The sequence below is a fragment of the Pangasianodon hypophthalmus genome, chromosome 12 (genome assembly GCF_027358585.1).
Source record: "Pangasianodon hypophthalmus isolate fPanHyp1 chromosome 12, fPanHyp1.pri, whole genome shotgun sequence".
Lineage (NCBI taxonomy): Eukaryota > Metazoa > Chordata > Actinopteri > Siluriformes > Pangasiidae > Pangasianodon > Pangasianodon hypophthalmus.
The window spans coordinates 8,429,928-8,451,353 of NC_069721.1; the positions used below are offsets into that span (position 1 = coordinate 8,429,928).

The window sequence follows — 21,426 nt, forward strand, 5'->3', positions numbered from 1 at the left end:
TGTATCTTTGTGTTAATGAGTCTATTGCCTTTTGTAGAAAAATGTTTTACAGATTATGCACTTGCTGCTGTAGCACATTTGTTTGGGTGTAATTTCAGTAATTGATCATTTCTAAAGTAAACGTACAGCTTGTTGACCTTCTGAGATAAATAAGTTACTGAGCTTGTGCATTCTATTGGCGTGATTAAACAAAACAAAGGGTTGACGCTTTCTCCCTGTTAATCATTAGCACTGCTCATTTAATTTCCATTGAAAGTGTGGTGGGGGGTGGGGGGTATGGTCTGATTTCAAAACAGGGTGAAATCAATCAGACCTTACCATAGGTCATGGCTTAGAGTGACATGCTGGATTTCAGGTCCCGTCTCTTCAGGACTCTCTGCATTGGTAACCTACCCTACCAGAACAATTAAAAAAAAAAGAAGAAGCAGAACTATTTGTGAGAAGGTTAAGTGACTAGGCTCTGGACAAATAAAGTATTGGCAATGGCAATGAAACCAGTGCTCAAACTAGATGTTGATAAAGTACAGAAAAATTATATATATAATTAAAATGAGAAGTAATCACTCCTTCACTCACTTTCAGTAATCACTTTATCCTAACCAGGGTAGCTGTAGATCTGGAGTCTATCCCTGAAACACTGGGCATACACCCTGGATGGGATGCCATGTACATACGTTCACACACTAATTCACACCCAGGAGCAATTGATCTTAGCCAGTTCAGCTGACAGCATATTTTTGGGAGGTGGAAGAAAACCAGAGACCCCAGAGGAAACCCACGTGGACATGCTCAGAACATAGGAACCCTTGAGCTGTGAGATAGCAACACTATCCACTACACCAATGTGCTGCACGTAGAATCAGAAGTAGCTAATCGAAATTTTTCTCGAAACAGTTCATATGAATAAACATGCTGAGCTACTCTCTAGACAAATCAACAAGTTGGGGGCAGACATGGCTCAGCTGAAATGAAGCATAAGCCTGGCGTAAAACTGACACAATCTCAAGACACTGGTGGAAGAAAAAGGCGTATCAGATGTATGTCCTTCGATTTTGATGCATGAGTTTCATTTCTCTTCCACAATACTAAAAAAACCCTGATACACTATATGGCCCAAAGCTTGTGGACACCTAACCATTACACCCATCTGTTCCAACATTGGTAGATCGTGTTTTCATGGATTGCGCTTTGTGCATGGGGCATTATCACGCTGGAACAGGTTTAGTTCCTGTGAACTAAACCTGAGGTGAGGATTTAGTTCCCCCAAACCATCAACACTCAACACTCAGACTGGACTGACAACACACAAAAAACACACACTCAACTGAACATCACCCCAATCTCTTTGCAATTTTTGCACATCTCCGTATTCAATTTGTGCTGCTACAAATATTTATAATATACTGTATATAATCTTTATACTCTCTACCCGGCTGCTACTCCTTATGTTTACATTTACAGCAACTTATATTGTTACTCTTTTGCACTGCTGTCATCTGATTCACTTTACACTGTACTAGTCAGCGCTGCACTGTAACTTACTGTGCCCACTGTCTTGTTTTGGTAGTTTTGTACTGTCTTGTGCTGTCTGCACACGTTTGCATGTGCACTTTATGTAAATATATGCAGTCTCCTGTAGTTCTGTGTTTGCTTTATGTAGCACCTTGGTCCCGGAGGAATGTTGTTTCGTTTCACTGTGTACTAACTAGCTGTATATGGCTGAAATGACAATAAAGCCACTTGACTTGATTTGAAGAGAAATTGTAATGCTATAGCATACAAAGGCATCCTATACAAATTCTGTGCTTCCATCTTTGTCACAAGGAACAGATATGGGAGTGAGGGTCAGGGGTCCACAAACATTTGGCTGTATAGTGTGTATCCCTGGACTTTGATGCACAAGTTTAATTTCATTTCTATAATACTAATGAAAAACCCTGAATTTCATTACATTAAAAATAAATAAATAAATAAATAAAAAAGTTGGATTTTGTGCTAATGATGTCAGAATATCAAGTCTTATAAACGTATGGGAAAATAGAGAGAGAGAGAAAGAGAAAGACATAAACAGTATTTTCACCCACTGGTATGATGTAACTTTTGGTCAATAGTGAACATGACAGTCCTCAGTCACGTGGTGTATAAGGGACCAAGTGGACACCAAGTGCACTCCACCGCGCTGCATTATGGGTAGACAGTGCAGTTTGCTATAGGCTCTGCTCCTCCCCACGTGTTTGTAGGAAGAGCCGGACTCTGAAACATGGTATCCTTGTTATACTAATGAAGTTCACCTCCATGGAGCAGCCCAGTGGAGGAAGCTAAGTCCCTGCGACACAGAAGAGTCCAGTTTGTCTTCTAAGCCTCAGGTGTGAATGTGGACTTTGATTGTTCTTGTTGAATCAGGAGAGTAATGTCGGCTTGGTCGCGTGCTCAGGCTGCTTAGCTATAACGTCATGTAGCTAGCTAGCTAACTTCCATAGCTGGGAACGTTTATAGCACATAGCACATAGCATGTAGTGCTCTCATTCATGATTAGGGGCATGAAGGGAAACTGGATAGTCCCAGGGGTTTTCCTGTAACACATCAGGATTATTCTCTTACCTTACAAGTAGTGGATAAATGATTTAACACTGATAAATATATATAATAAATAATATATATATATACATGCACGACTGCTAATAAAGCAGCACTAATCTGTGAGAAGTGAAGTGAGACTTTTTCTTTGGCAAAAATAGTACCACGTGAAATCCAGGAGAATTTTGAGCAGTTTAAGTGATCTGGGATGTTTTTAAAAAAAAAAAAAAAAAAAAAAAAAAAAAAAAGACATGGCTACATGAAGTGAACACAGCATTAGCTTGTGTGTTAGCAGCCAGCTAGCTGTAGCCTTAGCAAATGCTGTGGACATGTTTATGCTCACAGAGTTGTTCCACTTGAGCGTGTTCCTGTTGTGTTTTGATTCCCCCCCCCCCCCTTTAAAAGAGCTTTCAGTAGTGTGTTGCTGTGTGTTGCTGGCATTGGTGGTGTTTCATCAACAATAGAAACCATCACAGAAATTTTGATGGTTTCCACTACAAATCATCAGCTAACCATTAAAACCATTACTGGACCTCAATGGTATCCAGTAGACATAACATGCCACCAATAGAAGGCAACGAATGACCAGTAGAGACCCACAGGGACCATAAGAGTTTCCATTACCACTCCCATTATAACCATTACAACTCCCATTATAACCATTAAAACCATTACAACCGTTACAAATTCTGTGAGGATTTCTGTTTTTTTTTCCCCAGCAGGGATTATAAACTGATAAATTTGGTCTTTAGATACATTACTTACGTTATAAGTGCATGACAAGGTCACACTGATGACATCATGATTGCATCAGCTACGTTAAAGTGAAATTAATCTTTATATATACAGTCATGTGAAAAAATTAGGACACCCCATTAAATATTCAGATCTTTATTAAGAAATGTCAACATGTCAATTTCTGATCTTGTTTTAATTTTACCTGTAGATGAAAGTGATGTAATTGCATGTAAACAAAAAAAAAATCACTTTGTTTTCACTTATTAAACCAAAGAAATCAACAAAAATGACTATTTCAACTGAGGAAAAAGTTAGGACACCCTATGCACCAATAGCTAGTGTTTCCCCCTTTGGCTGAAGTAACCTCAGTGAACTTTCTTTCGACTGGAAGAACGTTTCCCCCACTCCTCAATGCAGAATTCTTTCAGCTGTGTGATGTTTGAGGGGTTTCTTGCATGCACAGTCAGTTTCAAATCACCCCACAGGATCTCAGTAGGATTTAGATCTGGGCGTTGACTTGGCCATTCCAGAGCTCTCCATTCTTTACTTTTCAGCCAGTCCTTGGTGGATTTACTGGCATGTTTTGGGTCATTGTCATGTTGCAAGGTCCAGCTCCGCTTCAGCTTCAATTTTTTGACAGATGGTCTCACATGTTCCTCAAGCACCTTCTGATACAATGTAGAATTCATAGTGGATTCTGTGATGCTTCAGCAAAGCATCCTCAAACCATAACACTTCCACCTCCATGTCTCACAGTTGATATGAGGTTCTTTTGCTGAAATGCTGTATTTGGTTTACGCTGAACATGCCCTCTGTTATGGTGTCCAAATAATTCAATTTTAGACTGAATCATCTGTCCAAAGCACATTATTCCAGAAGTCTTGGCCTTTGTCTACGTGTTCTTTGGCAAACTTCAGTCTTGTCCTCATGTTTTTCTTAGACAGCAAAGGTTTCGTCCTTGCACACTTCCCATGATAATTAAAGTTGTGCAGTCTCTTTCTGATTGTAGATCCGAACAGTGGAATGGCTGATTACAAATTTTTTTGAGATCTTTTTATATCCCTTACCAGACTCATAAGCATCAACAATTTTCTTTCTGAAGGCCTCAGAGAGCTCTTTGGATCTCACCATGGTGATAACCTCTCACTTCAACAATTAAGAGCAAACTAAACTAAATGTCTGAGGTTTAAATAAGGCAAGCCTCCGTCAAAATGCTCTGTAACGATGTTCTAATAATTTGCACCTGATGTGATATGCCTGTAGGTAATTTTAGCCATTTTAAGTACAAATAAATGTTCTTACTTTTTCCTCACAAGAAATTGGATTTTTTTTTTAAATTACGTTTTACAGATCATTTTAAAAAGACTTTTCTTTGGTTTTATTTGTTTAGTTATATTACTTGAATCTCCCAATATTGTTAAAACGAAGACCAAATGTCCATATGTTTAACTATGTTAAAAAAAAAAAAAAACACACACACACAGGCTTTCATGGGGTGTACTACTTTTTTCACATGACTGTATATAATATATATCTGTATGTGTGTGTGTGTGTGTGTATGTATATATATATATATATATATGTGTGTGTATAAGCTCGGTCCATTTGTTAAGCCAAGGTGCATGAGGGGGATTTGATTGTTTTCCATAAGCGAGATTTTTACATTACAAGTTGCAGCTTTGTGTCCTTGTGGGTTTCCTCGAGGTTCTCTGGTTTCCTCCAATCTCCCAAAACCATGGCAGTAGATGAACTGGCTACTCTAAAGTGTTAATCTAGTGAGTGTGCGTGTGTGAGCGAGCGAGAGAGAGTACATTGCGCCCTGTAATGGACTCGTGTCTCATTCAGGGAATATTCTCGCCTCACAGCCCGTGATAGGCTCCGGATCCACTGCAACCCTGACCAGGATACGGCGTTACTGAAGATGAATAAACGAGTATTTTAAGGCTGTTTATTTGTGCAGCATGCTACAAATTAAATTTCCAGCTTCAGTGCTTTTTTAGATTACATTGTTCATGACAAAAGTAAATAAATCAGTGCGATAAATCTGCATATCATCATACACTAAGGATATACCAATTTATGAAATGTACTCAGCTCAGATCGTTGATTCTGAAACCGAGAGTGTTCAGTGCAGCATGGAAACTAATGTCCGAGAGGTTTTTCTCTCAGACATGTTCAACTCAGGCGTCAGTAGCTTCCAAAAAACCAGTCTGGATTGGCCTCTTTGAGCCGACGTGCGCCGCCGCTCGGATTGACTTCTGATTGCGTAGTGACATGTAGCTCAGAAAGCGTCCTTTCACGCAGCGCTGGTCATCCCAGAATTCCCTCTGCTACAGGGCAAGAATTATATTTACATTTTATTTGGCTTTAAAGGACAACAGCACAAGGAATTCCTTTGTGTGTGAAAAAGGTGTCTCTCTCACACACACACCTCTCCACTTCATGCAAAGTGATCTCAAAGTGTTAACGGTTTATTAAAGCAAAAGAAAAAAAGATCTTTCTTACCATATCTCTGTGCAGTTGACTGTAGATTTGGCTTCATTTATATTTATATTTATATTTATATTTTTGGCTTCATTTATATTTATATTTTCAAAAGAACCTTCAGCATACAAGCAACATGACACATGAATACATGCCACATATGATTATATTATATTATATTATATTATATTATATTATATTATACACTTAAGTGTTATACCATCTTAGCAAAACATGTCAGAATATTTACTTTTCGAAATATTGACACGTTTAACAAGAACTCCTTGACAGCGACTATATTCCAATAATCAGAATTTCATAGCAGTGCTGATGTCTGCCTTTTGTCTACAGAAGTTGCATGCTGTGCTGTGAGCGCTTCAGCGTTTCCGTGCTGCCGGTTTTGAGGCGAAGTTTCCTCCTCGTCCCTCCACAATGGCCAGCGGAGAGGAGGATGACCCCATTATACAAGAGGTCTGTGTCTGACCCTCAGTTTCCTCCATTTTCTAGAGAGAAGGAGAGAATGACGCTGCTTTGAATGAATGGTGTTATTAAAACTTCCCACAAACACTAATTATATTTGCTTTTTCCTTCTTAGATGGATGTGTACCTTGCCAAAAGTCTTTCGGACAAGCTATATTTGTTCCAGGTAAGCATAGCAGCCGACATGCGCTACTTCTAAGTGTTATTATGTGTTTGTTTTTTTATGGTGTAAGTTTACTATGGTAACCAAATATCTCCTGTTACAGTATCCCGTGCGTCCTGCTAATATGAACTATGACGACGTAACTCATTTAACAGCCAAAATTAAACCCAAGCAGCAAAAGGTAAGGCTACTTACGTAGCATATTAGATTTTCTTTTGTTGTGTTTTAGATTTTCTTTTCCTCACCCCTTATAAAATTACTTGATCATGTGACATGTACGTCTTACTCATACATTCAGGTTGAAATTGAGGTGGCGATTGACACCATGAGTCCGAACTATTGCCGCAGTAAAGGGGAGCAGATTGCGCTCAACGTGGACGGCACGTCACTGGAAGACTCCAGCACTTACTCCATGTTTGTAACTTATTCGATAGAAGATTTTCCCAGTCTTTAGAGTTCTGTGTCAAAGCCTTGAGTCTTGCATCAAAACATGACGTACTTTTGTTCTTTGTTCCTAAAGTAAAATGATGGATAAGCAAACATTCTCATCGATTCAGGCAACAACAAATACCAGTCGCTATGCCGCTGCAGTGTTTCGTAAAGGTAATTACGTGTCTCCGCTCTAATGCGTCTGTTACTGCTGAGTAGTGTGATGTCTGTCCGTCTGTCCATCTGACTGACTGACTGTCTGTTGCTGGCAGGGGAGCTTCACCTCACGCCATTACACGGCATTCTGCAGATGAGGCCCAGCTTTTCATATCTAGATAAAGCTGACAGTAAACACAAGGAAAGGGAGGCAGCCAATGAAGGTAAGCGAGAGCTTTGGGTTTTACTTTTATATTCATTTTATCCTGTGAAGTAGGGCTGGGTGATATCATGATATAACCTTGATATGGTCATTAATTATGTAAAGAGTAATAACACACGACAGACCGTGCTGTTATACAAAAATACCCTATAAATTTAATGTTGTGGAAAGTCAGAGAGACAATTTAATTCCTGTTATCACCTGCGTTATAGCTGCGATAAACAGTCATTCTCTCACCAGCGTCTGTCTCTCTCTCTTGCACTCTGTCTGTCTCGCACTCTGTCTGTCTCTCTCTCTCTGCTCTGTCTGTCTCTCTCTCTCTCCTCTCTCTGTCTGTCTGTCTGTCTCTCGCTCTCTGTTTGTCTGTCTCTCTCTCGCTCTCTCTCGCTCTCTGTCTGTCTGTCTCACTTTCTCTTGCGCTCTCTCTCTCTCACTCTCAGCCTGTCTGTCTCTTTCTCTTGTGCTCTCTGTCTGTCTTTCTCTTGTGCTCTCTGTCTGTCTCTTTCTCTTGTGCTCTCTGTCTGTCTGTCTCTCTTTCTCTCGTGCTCTCTGTCTGTCTGTCTCGCTTTCTCTCGTGCTCTCTGTCTGTCTCGCTTTCTCTCGTGCTCTCTGTCTGTCTCGCTTTCTCTCGTGCTCTCTGTCTGTCTGTCTGTCTGTCTGTCTCGCTTTCTCGTGCTCTCTGTCTCGCTTTCTCGTGCTCTCTGTCTCGCTTTCTCGTGCTCTCTGTCTCGGTTTCTCTCGTGCTCTCTGTCTGTCTGTCTCTTTCTCTCTCTCTCGCACGCTCTGTCTGTCTCTCTCTGTCGTGGTCTGTCTGTCTGTCTGCCTCTCTGTCTCTGTCTTTCTCTCACACACACACACTCACACGTAGTGTGGCCTGTCATTTTACCCAGATAGAGGGACTTGAGAGTGCTTAAAAACAAGACTCATTCTATAAATATTAAATATAAACGTCTCAGAACAAAAAACTTAACCACATCAACGATTATAAGAATTACTTTGTTCAACAATATTTTTTAAATATTTAAACATTATTAGTCTTCGATTATGTAGCGTGTCTGCTGTACAAGTCCCTGTGTATGAGCTGTTACTATAGAAACAACAACACATTAGAACGAACACATTAATACTAACATTCAGTCAATTTCGAGCATTCAACCACACTGGGGTATAAGTCATAATGCACTATTCTGAGATATCGTGGGTATCGTAATATCTTTCTACAGTTAAATACCAAGCAGCTGGTTTGATTAAATTTTTTCCCCCACATTTTCTCCCCAATTTAGCCATCTGCTAATTCCCACCCACCTCCAGCCCTCCCCTATGACAATTACAAATACCAACAAGGGAGGCTGAAGGCTAACACGTGATTCCTCACAGGGCAGAGTAACACACTCGGAGGAAACGCCATCTGCCCTCTTCCACATACATGAGCTCACAGATGCAAACGAGTGGCTAGTGTCACTGTGATTGACAGGCGAGAGAGATGCCACCCCTCCCACCCAGATAGCAGGAGCAGTTTTGCTCCCGGCCACAACTGGCAGTGGCATCATCAGGATTCAGACTAAAGTTTCCTACTCTGTGAATCATTAAAATTATATTATCAATTAAATGTTTAATTTTAAAGAGTTTTTTTTTTTAATGCAAGACTGCTCATTTGCTGAGAGTTTCTTAGTAAACTTATATCATGATATGTATCGTAGAAATGTCTTGACACATCGTGACATCATATTTTTGTCATATCACCCATCCCTACTTTAAAGCAACACTGAGTTGAACATTTCCAAGATAAATATTGATGAAAGCGTTAGGAGGAAATATGACATTTTTATGTACATAATTAAGCTTTATATACATTCTTGTAATGGATAAACTGGTATGATATTTTCTTGCTGTTGTATCCTTTAATAGCTGGAGACTCTTCTCAGGATGAGGCAGAGGACGACGCCAAGCAGATCACTGTAAGAGTTTCAGCTAAATTAAGCACCTAGTGGTGAATGTAGTGCACCTCTGTGCACTGTACCTTTCTCAATGAACTTTGTGCAGTTGCGGTTTGTATCGTATGTATATATAAAACCGTGACTTTTCTTTGGTTAAGGTGAGGTTCTCCAGGCCAGAGTCTGAGCAGGCTCGTCAGCGACGCATCCAGTCCTACGAGTTCCTGCAGAAGAAACAGGCTGAAGAACCGTGGGTCCATTTACACTACCACGGCTTAAAGGTGCGTTTTTGAGTCGGAGGTTAAAGGGCAGGAGTCTAATCAGCTGTCATCATTGTTTATTGTGTATGTAGTTTATGTAGTTTACTATATCATGGTTACAGAAAATACTGGTTTCTGATTGGCTAGCAAGTGTGTCTATGATTTTTCTTCAATTTTAATGTTTTTAATGTAGATTTGTAATCGGTGTTGTAATGTAATTAAGACAAAATAGTTAGACAAAATAATCGTATAGGCTCGGCCTTTAATTGCACTTTGACATTACTTTTGCTGTTGTGGCTCTAAACGGAAAAAATAAATAAATTATTTGTACATTATTATGCAAGGAAATGTACTGTAGAGACATAACCGTATGTCATACTGTGGCATGCTATCAATATGCAGGGTGGAGGACTGTAGAGTTGAAGATATATTTTGATATTCTGTTGTGATTAAGTAAAATCTATAAAATGTAGCTAATGGGTAAGTGAGATAATGCCCACCAAAACATTGTAAAATCAGAAAAATGCCTTTTCATGTTGTGGTGTCCTTTGTCTCTGCCTCGGCTCTTATTTTCTGATATCAGGATTGTATGTTGTTGATTATCTTTCAGTGTACTAGATTAGATTAAGCAGTACAGATTGGTGCTAGCTGGCTAACCTTTGTCACGCTGCTGCTTTCTCTCATCTTGGTCATTCCTGTAGGATGGGCGCTCAGAACACGAGCGTCAGTATCTTTACTGCCAGGCCATGGATACCACAGAGAACACGGAGTTAGTGAAAACGCCAAGGTAAGTATCATAAGGACTCATGATAAGGCCAAAAAAAAAAAAAAAACCTTGATGTATCAATTAGAAATGAGGCTCATGTCGCAAACATTTTTTAAACACTTTAACTTAAACACTTCTATCAAGCTTGAGTCCCAAAATAAACACACTGCCATGTTAACCAGTGTTTAAATCCATGAGAGCTTCTTAAACCCCACCCACCAATCCTAGACTAATGGAGGCTTTGGAAGTCTTTTGAAAGTTAGTTGCTATGGTTTGCTATGATCACCTACATTTCGTTGCACTAGCAGCTTGTTAGATTAAAAAGTGAAAGAATTCTGATTACACGGACCATTTAAAGTGTAAAGCCTCACTTGATATTTGCATATACCACAGTAGCACAGTTGTAGTTTGATTTAAATATATACAGGATACACTCATGATTATATCACCATGTGTGGTGAAAGCATGAAACGCAGGAAATGAAATCTTCTAAAAACTCACTCGTGCTTTACTGTACAGCTGCCCAGACACAAGAGTTTTATCATGGGAGAGACGTCTTATTACAGATGCTAACCTCACCTTGAATAGGGCGTGAATATTTTTAGAAAGCATTCTATTATTTTCCTAACTATGGTAAAACTGTTGGTAGCTAGAATTGATGTTATTGATTCCTATTTCATTCCAGGAACTACCATAAGTAGAATTAAGTTTGGGATTAAGAGCATTCTGTAATAATCATATAAAGTTGGTTGGATTGTGATGCTAATCAGTCTTTTCTTTTACCAGTGAATATCTGGCCATGCTTATGCCTCCACTGACAGAAGAAAAAGTGTAAGTCTCCGAATTTCATTAGGTTCTCTGAATAATATTTTAAAAAGTGAAACATTATAAACATTTTGCTACTATCAATATTCCCTTCTTTATCTCTGTCTTTAGGGTTAAACCAGTGGGACCTAGTAATGTGCTTTCTATGGCCCAGCTACGTACATTGCCACTTGGAGATCAAGTCAAGACCTTGATGAAGAATGGTAGGTTTAGTAAATATACTAATTCATCCCATCAAAAGATGTCTCGTATTCTAGGATTTGATATTTATTTGGCTATCTGCTTCAGTCAAGGTCATGCCGTTTGCCAATCTGATGGGGCTGCTTGCATCAGGCACAGACTCCACTGCAGTACTGCGCTGCATACAGCAGGTGGCGATGCTCGTCCAGGGAAACTGGGTTGTCAAGAGGTGCGGCTGGTCTCTGTCCCAACCATAGCTAATCACTCAATGTAATAAAGTGTTTAATGTTAAAATAAACAGATGCACCTTTCTTTGTTGATTGTATTTCATAAGGCAGTAAGTAGACGCATGTATCACTCTGATCTACGATGAGTTGTTTAATAGCTGCTTGTTAATGCTTGTGTTTTTCAGCGATGTTCTGTATCCCAAGTCCACCTGCAGTCCACACAGCGGCGTGCCTGCAGAGGTGCTCTGTAGGGGCCGCGACTTTGTGGTGAGTTCGTCTTGTCGTCTTATTTTCCAAGACAGTTTGCGTTCTTTTGAATGTGCCGAGATTGAGCTTTGCCAGCCAGTGCAACTGCATAAAAGCCTGTTTCACTGATTTTTGTAGATGTGGAGATTCACAAACGAGCGCTCACTGATGAGAAAAGAGGTTGCTGCTATCATAAAGGTTGGTTGGATTGTGTTCAGCATGGGGCCAGGCTCACTTATTAGGGCTGTTAGGCTTTAAAACAAATAAATTCGGTTTATATGTAGTCCATATTTTATGTCAGAAATACACTCACTGAGCACTTTATTAGGAACTCTGTATTAATACTGGGTAGAGCCTCCATTTGTTGTCAAAACAGCCTCAATTGTTCATGCCGTGGATTCCACAAGCTGTTGGAAACATTCCTTTGAGATTCTGGTCCATGTGGACATGATTGCATCACGCAGATCCTTCAGATTCTTCACGTGCACGTGCACATGCTGCGAATCTCCCGTTCTACCATCCCAAAGGTGTTCTACTGGATTCAGATCCTGTGACTGGGAAGGCCACTGAAGAACACTGAACTCATTGTCATGTTCATGAAACCAGTTTAAGACATCTTCTGCTTTGTGACATGGTGCATTATCATGCTGGACGTAGCCATTAGAAGATGGGTAAATTGTGGCCATGAAGGGATGCACATGATCAGCAACAATTTCAAATAAGCTGTGGCATTCAAGCAATGATTGATTGGTATTAACGGGCCCAAAGTGTGCCAAGAAAACATTCCCCACACCATTACACCACCTCCACCAGCCTGGACTGTTGACACAAGGTCCATGGATTCATGCTGTTGGTGCTACCGTCTGTGTGCCTCAGCAGAAATCGAGATTCATCAGACCAGGCTACATTTTTCCAGTCTTCAACTGTCCAGGTTTGGTGAGCCTGTGCCCACTGCAGCCTCAGCTTTCTGTTCTTGGCTGACAGAAGTGGAACCCGACATGGTCTTCTGCTGTAACCCATCCGCCTCAAGGTTCGATGTGTTGTGCAGTCTGAGATGCTTTTCTGCTCACCGCAATTATACAGAGTGATTATCTCAGTTACTGTAGCCTTTCTGTCAGCTCGAACCAGTCTGGCCATTCTCCATTGACCTCTCTCATCAACAAGGCATTTCTGTCCGCAGAACTGCCGCTCACTGGATGTTATTCCTTTATTGTACCATTCTGAGTAAACTCTAGAGACTGTTGTGCGTGAAAATCCCAGGAGATCAGCAGTTATAGAAATACTCAACCCAGCCTGTCTGAGATCACATTTTTTCCCTCAATCTGATGGATGATGTGAACATTACCTGAAGCTTCTGGCCTGTATCTACATGATTTTATGCATAGCACTGCTGCCACATGATTGGCTGATTAGATAATTGCATGAGTAGGTGTACAGATGTTCCTAATAAAGTGCTCAGTGATGTTTTTTCCTGCTCAAATTTTAGCATTTTAAAAATTTGCAGTAAACCTGATCATCCTTTAATCATCCTGAATTTGTAGCCTTAAAAAACATTGGCTGTATATGTTTGGATTAGTTTGTGTTTTATCAAATGGATGTCATGGGTTTTATGGTGCTTCTAGCTGCCTCCTGAGGACGTCAAGGACTTTTTGGAACAGATGGCTGTTCCCAGAGCAAACAGAGGCTGGGAGTTCCTGTTGCCTACTGACCATGATTTTGTCAAGAAGCATCCTGATGTGGCTCAGAGACAGCACATGCTCTGGCTGGGCATCCAGAACAAGTAAAATGAATTGTGAAGCTATTGATTGATGTAGAGTCAGTTGGTTTATAGTGTGTACAGAACGAGTGATGCCTCTTATTTGATATACTGAATATATTTTCACTTTTGTGATTTTGCAGGTTAGAAAAGGTTTTCAACTTCTCAAAGGAGGACTTCCTGCACAAAAAGGATACTCAAATGGGTATTTATCTGAAGTCTGTAAACCGTCTCCATTCTGTCTTTCAGTTGTGCTTGCTTGTAGACCGCTATCTTTGCTAGATCTGTCTTATGAACGAGTCCATATCTGTGTTACAGACTCGGTTCATATTAGCGGTGAGCAGCGTCTCAAGGTGGCTCGAGAGAATGCACGGGAGCGTCATGCCTCTCTGCAGAAAGACTTAGATGCCCGGAGACTAAAGGCATCATCCATGTCTTCTGGCTCTGGTGGAACTAATACAATGGTGCACATTAAAGAAGAGCCCATGAGCGACTCTGAGGAGTCTATGGACACATCCAGTTCTGTTCCAAACGGTTCAGTCAACGGTTATCCCTCATCAGACTCCCCTAACACGGACCTCCACAGTGAGTACGGGGCAGCGCAGGCCCCTACCCCGGAGCTCCAAGACTTTGTACGGAGCACTTTCCGGAAACACTTTGTCCTGTGCCTCAGTGAAGTCAAACGGCTGTTCAACCTGCATCTGGCCAGCCTTCCTACAGGACACAGCCGGTTCGGCCACGTCACAGACCGCATGCTCCAGGACACGATCCTCCACAGCCACTGCAGACAGATCCTAGTGCCTGTGAGTACATTAGGGACCTGATGTTCCAAGTGTCCATCACTTCAAAGTGTCACTGTGCTTTCAAAGGCATTATGTTCAATCGGATGAAATGTCAGTGTGAAGCAAAACATACTTTTCTATGAATTTCTATAACCAATTGCCATCTTTGTGGCAGCAGGGCAGTATTTTATTTATTTATTTATTTATTTATTTATTTTGTTGGTGGCGGTGTTTCGTCTGAGTCTTTGTGTTGCTTCAGCAGTGCATAAGCACAGTTATTTGAAAGGATCATGATTACTTTTTACTGATTTCAAATATCCCTTAGATTTTTGTCATATGGTTCCAAATAAATAAATGTGTAGTAGGTCAAGCAGAACAGTTTGGGAAGCAGTAAGCCTTTCTCAGTCAGTGGTTTTGAACTATGAGCCAGTGTTTCGTACACATGGGTGATACTTTGGAGCATTTTATTAATTAATGCTGTGAATTAATTAGTGCTGTGACATTAACACGCCTTGTTTATAATATAGCTGTGATATGAACTTGGTGCCACAGCCAGAGTGGGCAGAGCAGCAGTAACAAATTTGACAGCAGTGACATTTTGCTATCCTGTTAATTCTTGCAGATTAATCACACTGAGAATTTGATCGCTAGCTAATAACTTCTAGTTTTAAAGAAGCCGGTACGTTGTCTTACTTATAAAACGGACTCGTCTACTGAACTGACGTATTAAACAAAATAGTTCTCTCACTAGTTTGTGTTTATTGAGCATGTTTTTCTCCTTTTTAAGTGACTTAAGCAATAATCTGCTTGAAACGTGCAACACGGTTTCAAGAGGCAGAATGCGACCGATAGATAAAGGTAACTCAATATAATCAGCCTTTTTTCCCCCCCTAATGTTTACGTAGCAACACTTTGAAGGTGCTTTTAGAGACACAGTTCTCAATCACGTTCTATTGAGGAGCATTGCACAACCCGCTGTCGTCTTCATGGAGCACAGAAAAAAACAGCAAGTATTTCAATAAGTTAAGAGGGGATAGTGACAGATAACTCAGTAAGAGCATCATCTATCAGTAGATTATATGCTTGTATGAGACTAACCATGATTTCTTCCAGTAATGTGTTTGTATTAAGAATTTTACCTAGACTGTATTGTGGTTCATTTAATTTGCATGCTAGGGGTTGCACAGACTAGTCGACTAACACAGTTATTAGTTACGCTGGGCAGCTGTGTCACGTAGTCAGGGCTGTGGAATAACAGTGAGGCAGACAGTAAAGAAAGCAAGATAAATGTACAATTGGTATTCTGAAAATATTTCAGAAAAGATGAAGCTAAGTCTACAGTCGACTGCACAAGAAGACCCTTGGAAAAGTCTTTTTTTTTTTTTTAAATTTTCTTTTGCTTTAATTGCCTGTTAGCACTTCCTCAGTGAAAGAGAGTTTCATGCGTGAGGCATTCTTGTTTTAAATCCCACTCTTGCCCACTAACGAAGAAATTCCTCCAGCAGGTTTTTTTTTTTTGCCTTAAAATGAAATAAAATTAAAATTAAATCTTTGCATTGTGGCTTAGTGAGTTTCGTTACGACCAGCTCTGCGTGAAAGCGCGCTTTTGGAGCAGCAGACTGCACTTCACTATCCAATCCCACTCGGCTAGTTCAGAGTCAGATAAGCGGTGCATGTCAGCTCAGAGAGACCGATCCAGACTCGTTTTCAGATGCTAATGAGGCCGGAGTTGAACATGGCAGAAAAACCTCCCAGGCGCTATTGGAGACATCGCAGCCTCCATCCATCATTGACTATAAGGAATTTCCTCGCTGCACGCTCTCCGTTTTAGAATCAGTGATTTCAGCTGAGTCGCTACCTTGTCCATTGTGCACTGTAAGAATTGGTGCATTCGTAAGTAGTGTAGTATCATACACCAGATTGATTATTTTGCATATTTATTACTTTTGATATGTAGCCAAAAAAAAATAAAAAATACGGAAGCTGAAAATGGGATTTGAAAGCCTGGGTGTGGCTGTTTCATTGCTGCACAAATAAAACAGGCTGAAAATAGAGATGTCTAGAAACAGTTTGTGCTTTAGCTATGGAAAAGATGACTAGTCGACTACTTTTTTTTGAGTTACTGGTCGACTATTAAAGATTGATAGTCATGCAAGCCCTAAACACCATGATGACCTGGCATCCCATTCGGGGCATGTCCCTGCTTCAGGCTCTGAATTTAGTTTGTTTTTGTAATATGTGGTGACACTTCCTATGCTCTTTCAGCCACCTCACACTTCTTAACTGCTCAACTGCGCTCTACTTAGGAGCTGCACACAACTCATGCTCCTCTTCAAATTTAGAATTTAACATACACTAATATCGTGATTCAGAGGAATGTATGAGTTCATCTTGCTTGAATACCATGCTATGGTTAAAAAAAAGCTCTGCATTTCTGAGGTTAACAGGCCAGGATAAAAATCTGTCTAAAATATCATCAGAGGCAATTTGATAAAGAAGTTTATTTGACTTACTCAACTTGAATAACATAGTCTTAGCCTTTATTGTATATTATATCTGGGGACATGACCAACCCCTACCCAAGTATATTTCGGATCTGTGGAAAAAAACATGCATGAGTTATTTGCACCTGTATTTTGTCATGTAGCCATGTTTAGTGTGAAATAGCCACTATTAATAAAACTTGTTGGAGAATGCCATGGCCTCATTATAAATATGCAAAATGCTGTACTATGCTATACTTAGGCACCCATGCTGAATTTAGTCACTCTTCTTGCCCGAGTACCATGCAAGTAGAGCCGGGACGAAAGGGTGACCCTAAAAATAGTGCAGACCAACCACTGGTCACAGTAATGATCAGGTCACAGTCATTTTTCTCTGTTTCATTTTAATTTTAAACCGTATTAGCTGTGTAATTTGATTTCACATTTCTTACCTGTGAACCACGTCAGGTCTGCCATCTTGAAATTAGACGGAATCTCAGACAGCGTCCTGTCCACTTTGTTTGCAGCTTACCTAGGGTATTTTCATGGTAGCATTATGTAATGGGACACACACACAGTCAGCCCCGGATACACTCAGTCCTGGGTGTGGATTTGTTGGAGAGTTGAGTTGTGCTGTGGTGGTGGATTATTTTTGATGTTTTATGTTAGTAATTTCATTGGCTTCTGTTCTTGTTTCTGAATATCCAGTAGAAAAGCACCTATTGTCTTTTGTTGTAGCCTAATCCAGGTTTGTGTGTCTGAGGCATAATGCTTTATTTTGGGTTTAGGGTATGCAGGGTAGGGCAGGAAGACTTGACTTATATACTTACGATTAATAGAGACAAAGCTCGTTACCAGTAAAGTTGAATGTAATGCCATTGGGAGTGGAGCAGCGTCTCCTGTCTGTGTGTGTTCATGTTCTTTACTGTAATCCTCCAGCTCATACTACAGTAAAGGACTGAATGAGTTGTTTGTTTGACGTGGTGTGTTTGCTGATCAGTATAAGGAGCTTTTGGGATGCAGCAGTCTGCTTACTGCAGGATACATCAGTGTTTCTTTCCACGGCTTATTCTGAGATACAAACCTCAATACAGAAAGCCAGAGCTAGAATGCACTTTTATGTGTTTATTTATTTATTTATTTATTTATTTATTTATTTTTAATTTTCAGTGTGACTCTACTGTCTTGTTTGGCCTGTTTATAAATGTATTTTACTGAATTACTGAATTAGACTTATATATTATTATTCTCTGTGTGTATTTTATAAATTATCTCCAGGGTCACTGTGTAACCTTACTGTCTGTGCGAAGCACTCTCTCATATATCTTTCTCTCATGTCTCTCTAATATCTCTCTCATACCTCTCTCTTCCTATCTGAACTCTCATATCTCTCACGTCTCTTTCCCTCTCATCTTTCTCTCATCACTCTCTCTCATATCTCTTTCTCTTGTCTCTTTATCTAATATATTTCATCTTTCTCTCATCACTCTCTCTCATATCTCTTTCTCTTGTCTCTTTATCTAATATATTTCATCTTTCTCTCATATCTCTCTATCTCTCTTTCATACGCATCTCTTTCTCTCACTCGTATCACTCATATATCTCTCATATCTCTTTCTCACACTTGTATTACATTCTCTTATATATCTCTCATGTCTCTTTCTCATGCTTATATTACTCTCTTTAATATCTCATTCTCTCTCATACCTCTTTCTCATATCTCTCATATATCTTTCTTGTATCTTTATCATGTCACTTTCATTTATTGTTTGAGTCATTTAATTTACTAGCAGGCTTGTCTTTGTTTTTTTTTTTTTTTTCTTTTTTTTTTTCCCCTCTCCAGTTTCCCCCTCAGAGCAGTGCTAGTGCAGACGAGCAGAAAGTCTTTGGCTTATGGGAGAATGGTGAAACGTTCGATAAGGTAACGCCCTGCAGCTCAGGACATTTGTGTGTTTTGACAGCTAAATCAGGTTTGCCAGATTTCCTGTAGCGCTGTTTGTGTAACCTGCTACTTAGCACAATGATAATATAGTTTTGTCACTGATTTTGTTGATTTCTGCTCTTGATTTTGAAATTGTAGCACCGCCAAATTCTGTTTGAGATCTTTATGAAGAACTATCGCGTAAGGAGAAACGTTATTCAGACCCGACTCACACAGGAGCTCGGGGATGCTGTCACCAAGGCTGACGTGGACAGGCTGCTCAAGGTATCAGATAAACATTACACACATTTGTAATCATTAGCCCCCTCCACCCCGCCCCATTTGTATATTGACTCTGAGTGTGAAAAAGGAGCTGAATGATCAGGTGCATTTATTTTGTTCTTCCAGGAGTGCTGCGTCAGCCTAGGAGGAATGTGGTACCTGAAGGGCACAGTGCAGTCGTGACAGTAGGAGGAGGAGGAGCCCTAGGGATCCTGTCAATCACAAAGGAAAAAAAAAACAAAAAAAAACAACTTCTCTCTCTGAGGTTTACTCTGTATGGGGGAGATGGAGCCGACACACAAATCAGTCACTGCCCCTAGCTGGAGAAGACTGGCTTTGGAGGACAAAAAGGTCCCCGTGCTGCTCCAGGACATTGCTTTTTGTTTACTTTCACGGACACGTAGCTGAGCGTAGCCAAAATCGAAGCTTGTGGAAACTTGCAGGACACCTCACCATTTCATACAAAAGGGCTTGAGATCTACCGGATCCTACATAGTGTTTAGTTACATAAATGATGGAAGGAAAGAGATGTATATGCAAAGCGTAGTTAGAATATTTGTCCTTTCATGATTTACTGTTCACACTTTTCTTATCTTGCATTTATGTGTTACTAATAAAGAAGACTGGAAGGTAATTTTATCTCAGTTGTGGCTTTTCAGAGAGTGCCCGTGTTATATCGGCCTTTCCTAGGACGTGAATGAGAGATGATCGCTTTAAGTTTCTGTCCCCTGCTAAATGATTTTTAATCAGTACTTATAAAATATAAGTGTTTTTTTTTCCTCTCACATCCTTATAATAATAATATACTGTATAGCACAGGGTCTCGTGGTTTCATTTCCCTTATCATATTAATTTGACTTAAATAGAGCGTTAAAATAGCACTATGCACTATTGTGCCATAGCCTCCCTTCCTTCAAAGTAACAGCTACACCAAAGCTCTGATGCACTGGGGAATGGTCCTCATGTTATAGTAGACATGGGCAGTGGATGGAGATTAATTTTCTTTATGTTAAAAAAAAAATGAAGTGCAGGAAAAACCTGTTAGAGTCAGGATTATTGTTGGAATATGCTGTGGTGCCAATGAGAAGCATTTAACTACAGTAAATGTCCTTGAAAGCATGTATGGAAATGTGAAAAAATTCACCATCCTGTTGTGGCCTTTGGGACTGTAGTTCTTAAATATAATTTAGGCTGCTGGATGTTCTAGTTGATTTAAACCTGATGTATTGGCGAACAACTCAAATGCATTTCATTTCAAATCATTGCTGTGTTTAGATACAGTGTGTTAGTGTGTGAGATCCTGCCCTGATAGTCTGGGTTTTTTTTTTGTTGTTGTTGGTTTGTATGGTTTTTTTTTTTTTTTTTTTTTGGTCAAATTGTGTGTTCAGTACTAAATCAAAGGTAAATTATTTTCTTCAGTGTTGATCCTGTACGTCATTGGAGGGCCTGAGGATGTCCCGGCAGTTAAGCCTGCTGCTTGATGATTGTATTAAACTGCAAGTTGGGGTTTGGTTTTAGTGATGAAGTGAGTGTTCTGCATGTTCTGATATTTTTTAGGACATGTGAAAGTGCCTCTAATTTATTCAGGGGAAAAATTACCTATATTAAATGTGCTCTTGTGGTTGGAAGAATCTTTGCTTTATATCCAACCCCATTTTTTTTTCTTTTCTAACATCAAGATATGCCTGGATCGTGTTTATTCATTTTAATCATTCCACATATTCAGAAATAAATGGACATGTCACCAAATGTGGAACGGTCTTGACCTAAGAATGGAAGTCGGCTGTTTCATTGGAACATTATGCTCAATAAACACTGCAAATAATGTATTGCTTCCAGTGTGTCTTTGTAAGATTTTTATGTTTACATAAATACAGACAAGTGATAAACTAAATTTAATTTTGCCAGAATGGTTTGGCTCCACTTGGTCCCCTTAGACAGAAGAGACACTACGAATCAGTACGAAGATCTTTTGACTAATTGCCTTTATCCTGTGATGAAATATTTCTATCTTGATGGGCGTGGTCTCTTCCAGGATAACCCCACCCCCATCAATCGTGCATGAGGCCTCACTGAATGGTTTGGTGATGAAAATGATGTAAACCATATAATATGTCCTTTACAGTCACCAGATCTCATCCCAACTAAACATCTTTGGGAGATTTTGGAGTGTCGTGTCATAGCACTCGCCACCATTCTCAAAACACCAACTGAGGGAATATCTTTAGGAAGAACAGTGTTCATTTCTCCAGTACAGTCCCTGAAACTTGTAGCGTCTGTGCACTGAAGCTGTTCTGGCAGCTCGTGGTGGCCGAACACCTCACTAAGACGCTTTATGTTCTCCTTTAATGTGTCACCCTTCTGTATATACACTCTATGGTAAGTATTGTGTATATACTGTATACCAAAAGTATGTGGACACCCCTCCTAATGATTGAGTTTAGGTGTTTCAGCCACACCCATTGCTAACAGGTGGATAAAATGAAACGTAGCCATGCAATCTCCACAGACAAA

The 21,426-nt window shown here is 40.0% G+C and overlaps 1 protein-coding gene across 1 annotated transcript; it reads left to right on the forward strand.

Moving 5' to 3' along the window:
• The first annotated feature begins 2,184 nt into the window (after positions 1 to 2,184).
• Positions 2,185 to 20,739, forward strand: polr3e (polymerase (RNA) III (DNA directed) polypeptide E). The gene is made up of 21 exons (XM_034309482.2): positions 2,185 to 2,366; positions 6,151 to 6,270; positions 6,395 to 6,445; positions 6,546 to 6,623; positions 6,741 to 6,856; positions 6,963 to 7,045; positions 7,144 to 7,251; positions 9,159 to 9,208; positions 9,346 to 9,465; positions 10,146 to 10,231; positions 10,997 to 11,041; positions 11,147 to 11,238; positions 11,324 to 11,444; positions 11,628 to 11,709; positions 11,827 to 11,886; positions 13,311 to 13,468; positions 13,588 to 13,649; positions 13,763 to 14,247; positions 18,553 to 18,630; positions 18,790 to 18,915; positions 19,039 to 20,739. The coding sequence occupies exons 2-21, from the start codon at positions 6,232 to 6,234 to the stop codon at positions 19,093 to 19,095; spliced, it is 2,097 nt and encodes a 698-aa protein (XP_034165373.2). The 5' UTR covers positions 2,185 to 2,366; positions 6,151 to 6,231; the 3' UTR covers positions 19,096 to 20,739.
• The last annotated feature ends 687 nt before the right edge of the window (positions 20,740 to 21,426 follow it).

What these genes read in the sequence shown, in the direction of transcription:
- polr3e (XM_034309482.2), top strand. Translation starts at nt 6,232, where the DNA reads ATGGCCAGCGGAGAGGAGGATGACCCCATTATACAAGAG. An exon ending in GGAAACTGGGTTGTCAAGAG is followed by an intron (nt 11,445 to 11,627) that starts GTGCGGCTGGTC and finishes TGTGTTTTTCAG; the next exon opens with CGATGTTCTGTATCCCAAGT. An exon ending in GCAGACAGATCCTAGTGCCT is followed by an intron (nt 14,248 to 18,552) that starts GTGAGTACATTA and finishes TCCCCTCTCCAG; the next exon opens with TTTCCCCCTCAGAGCAGTGC.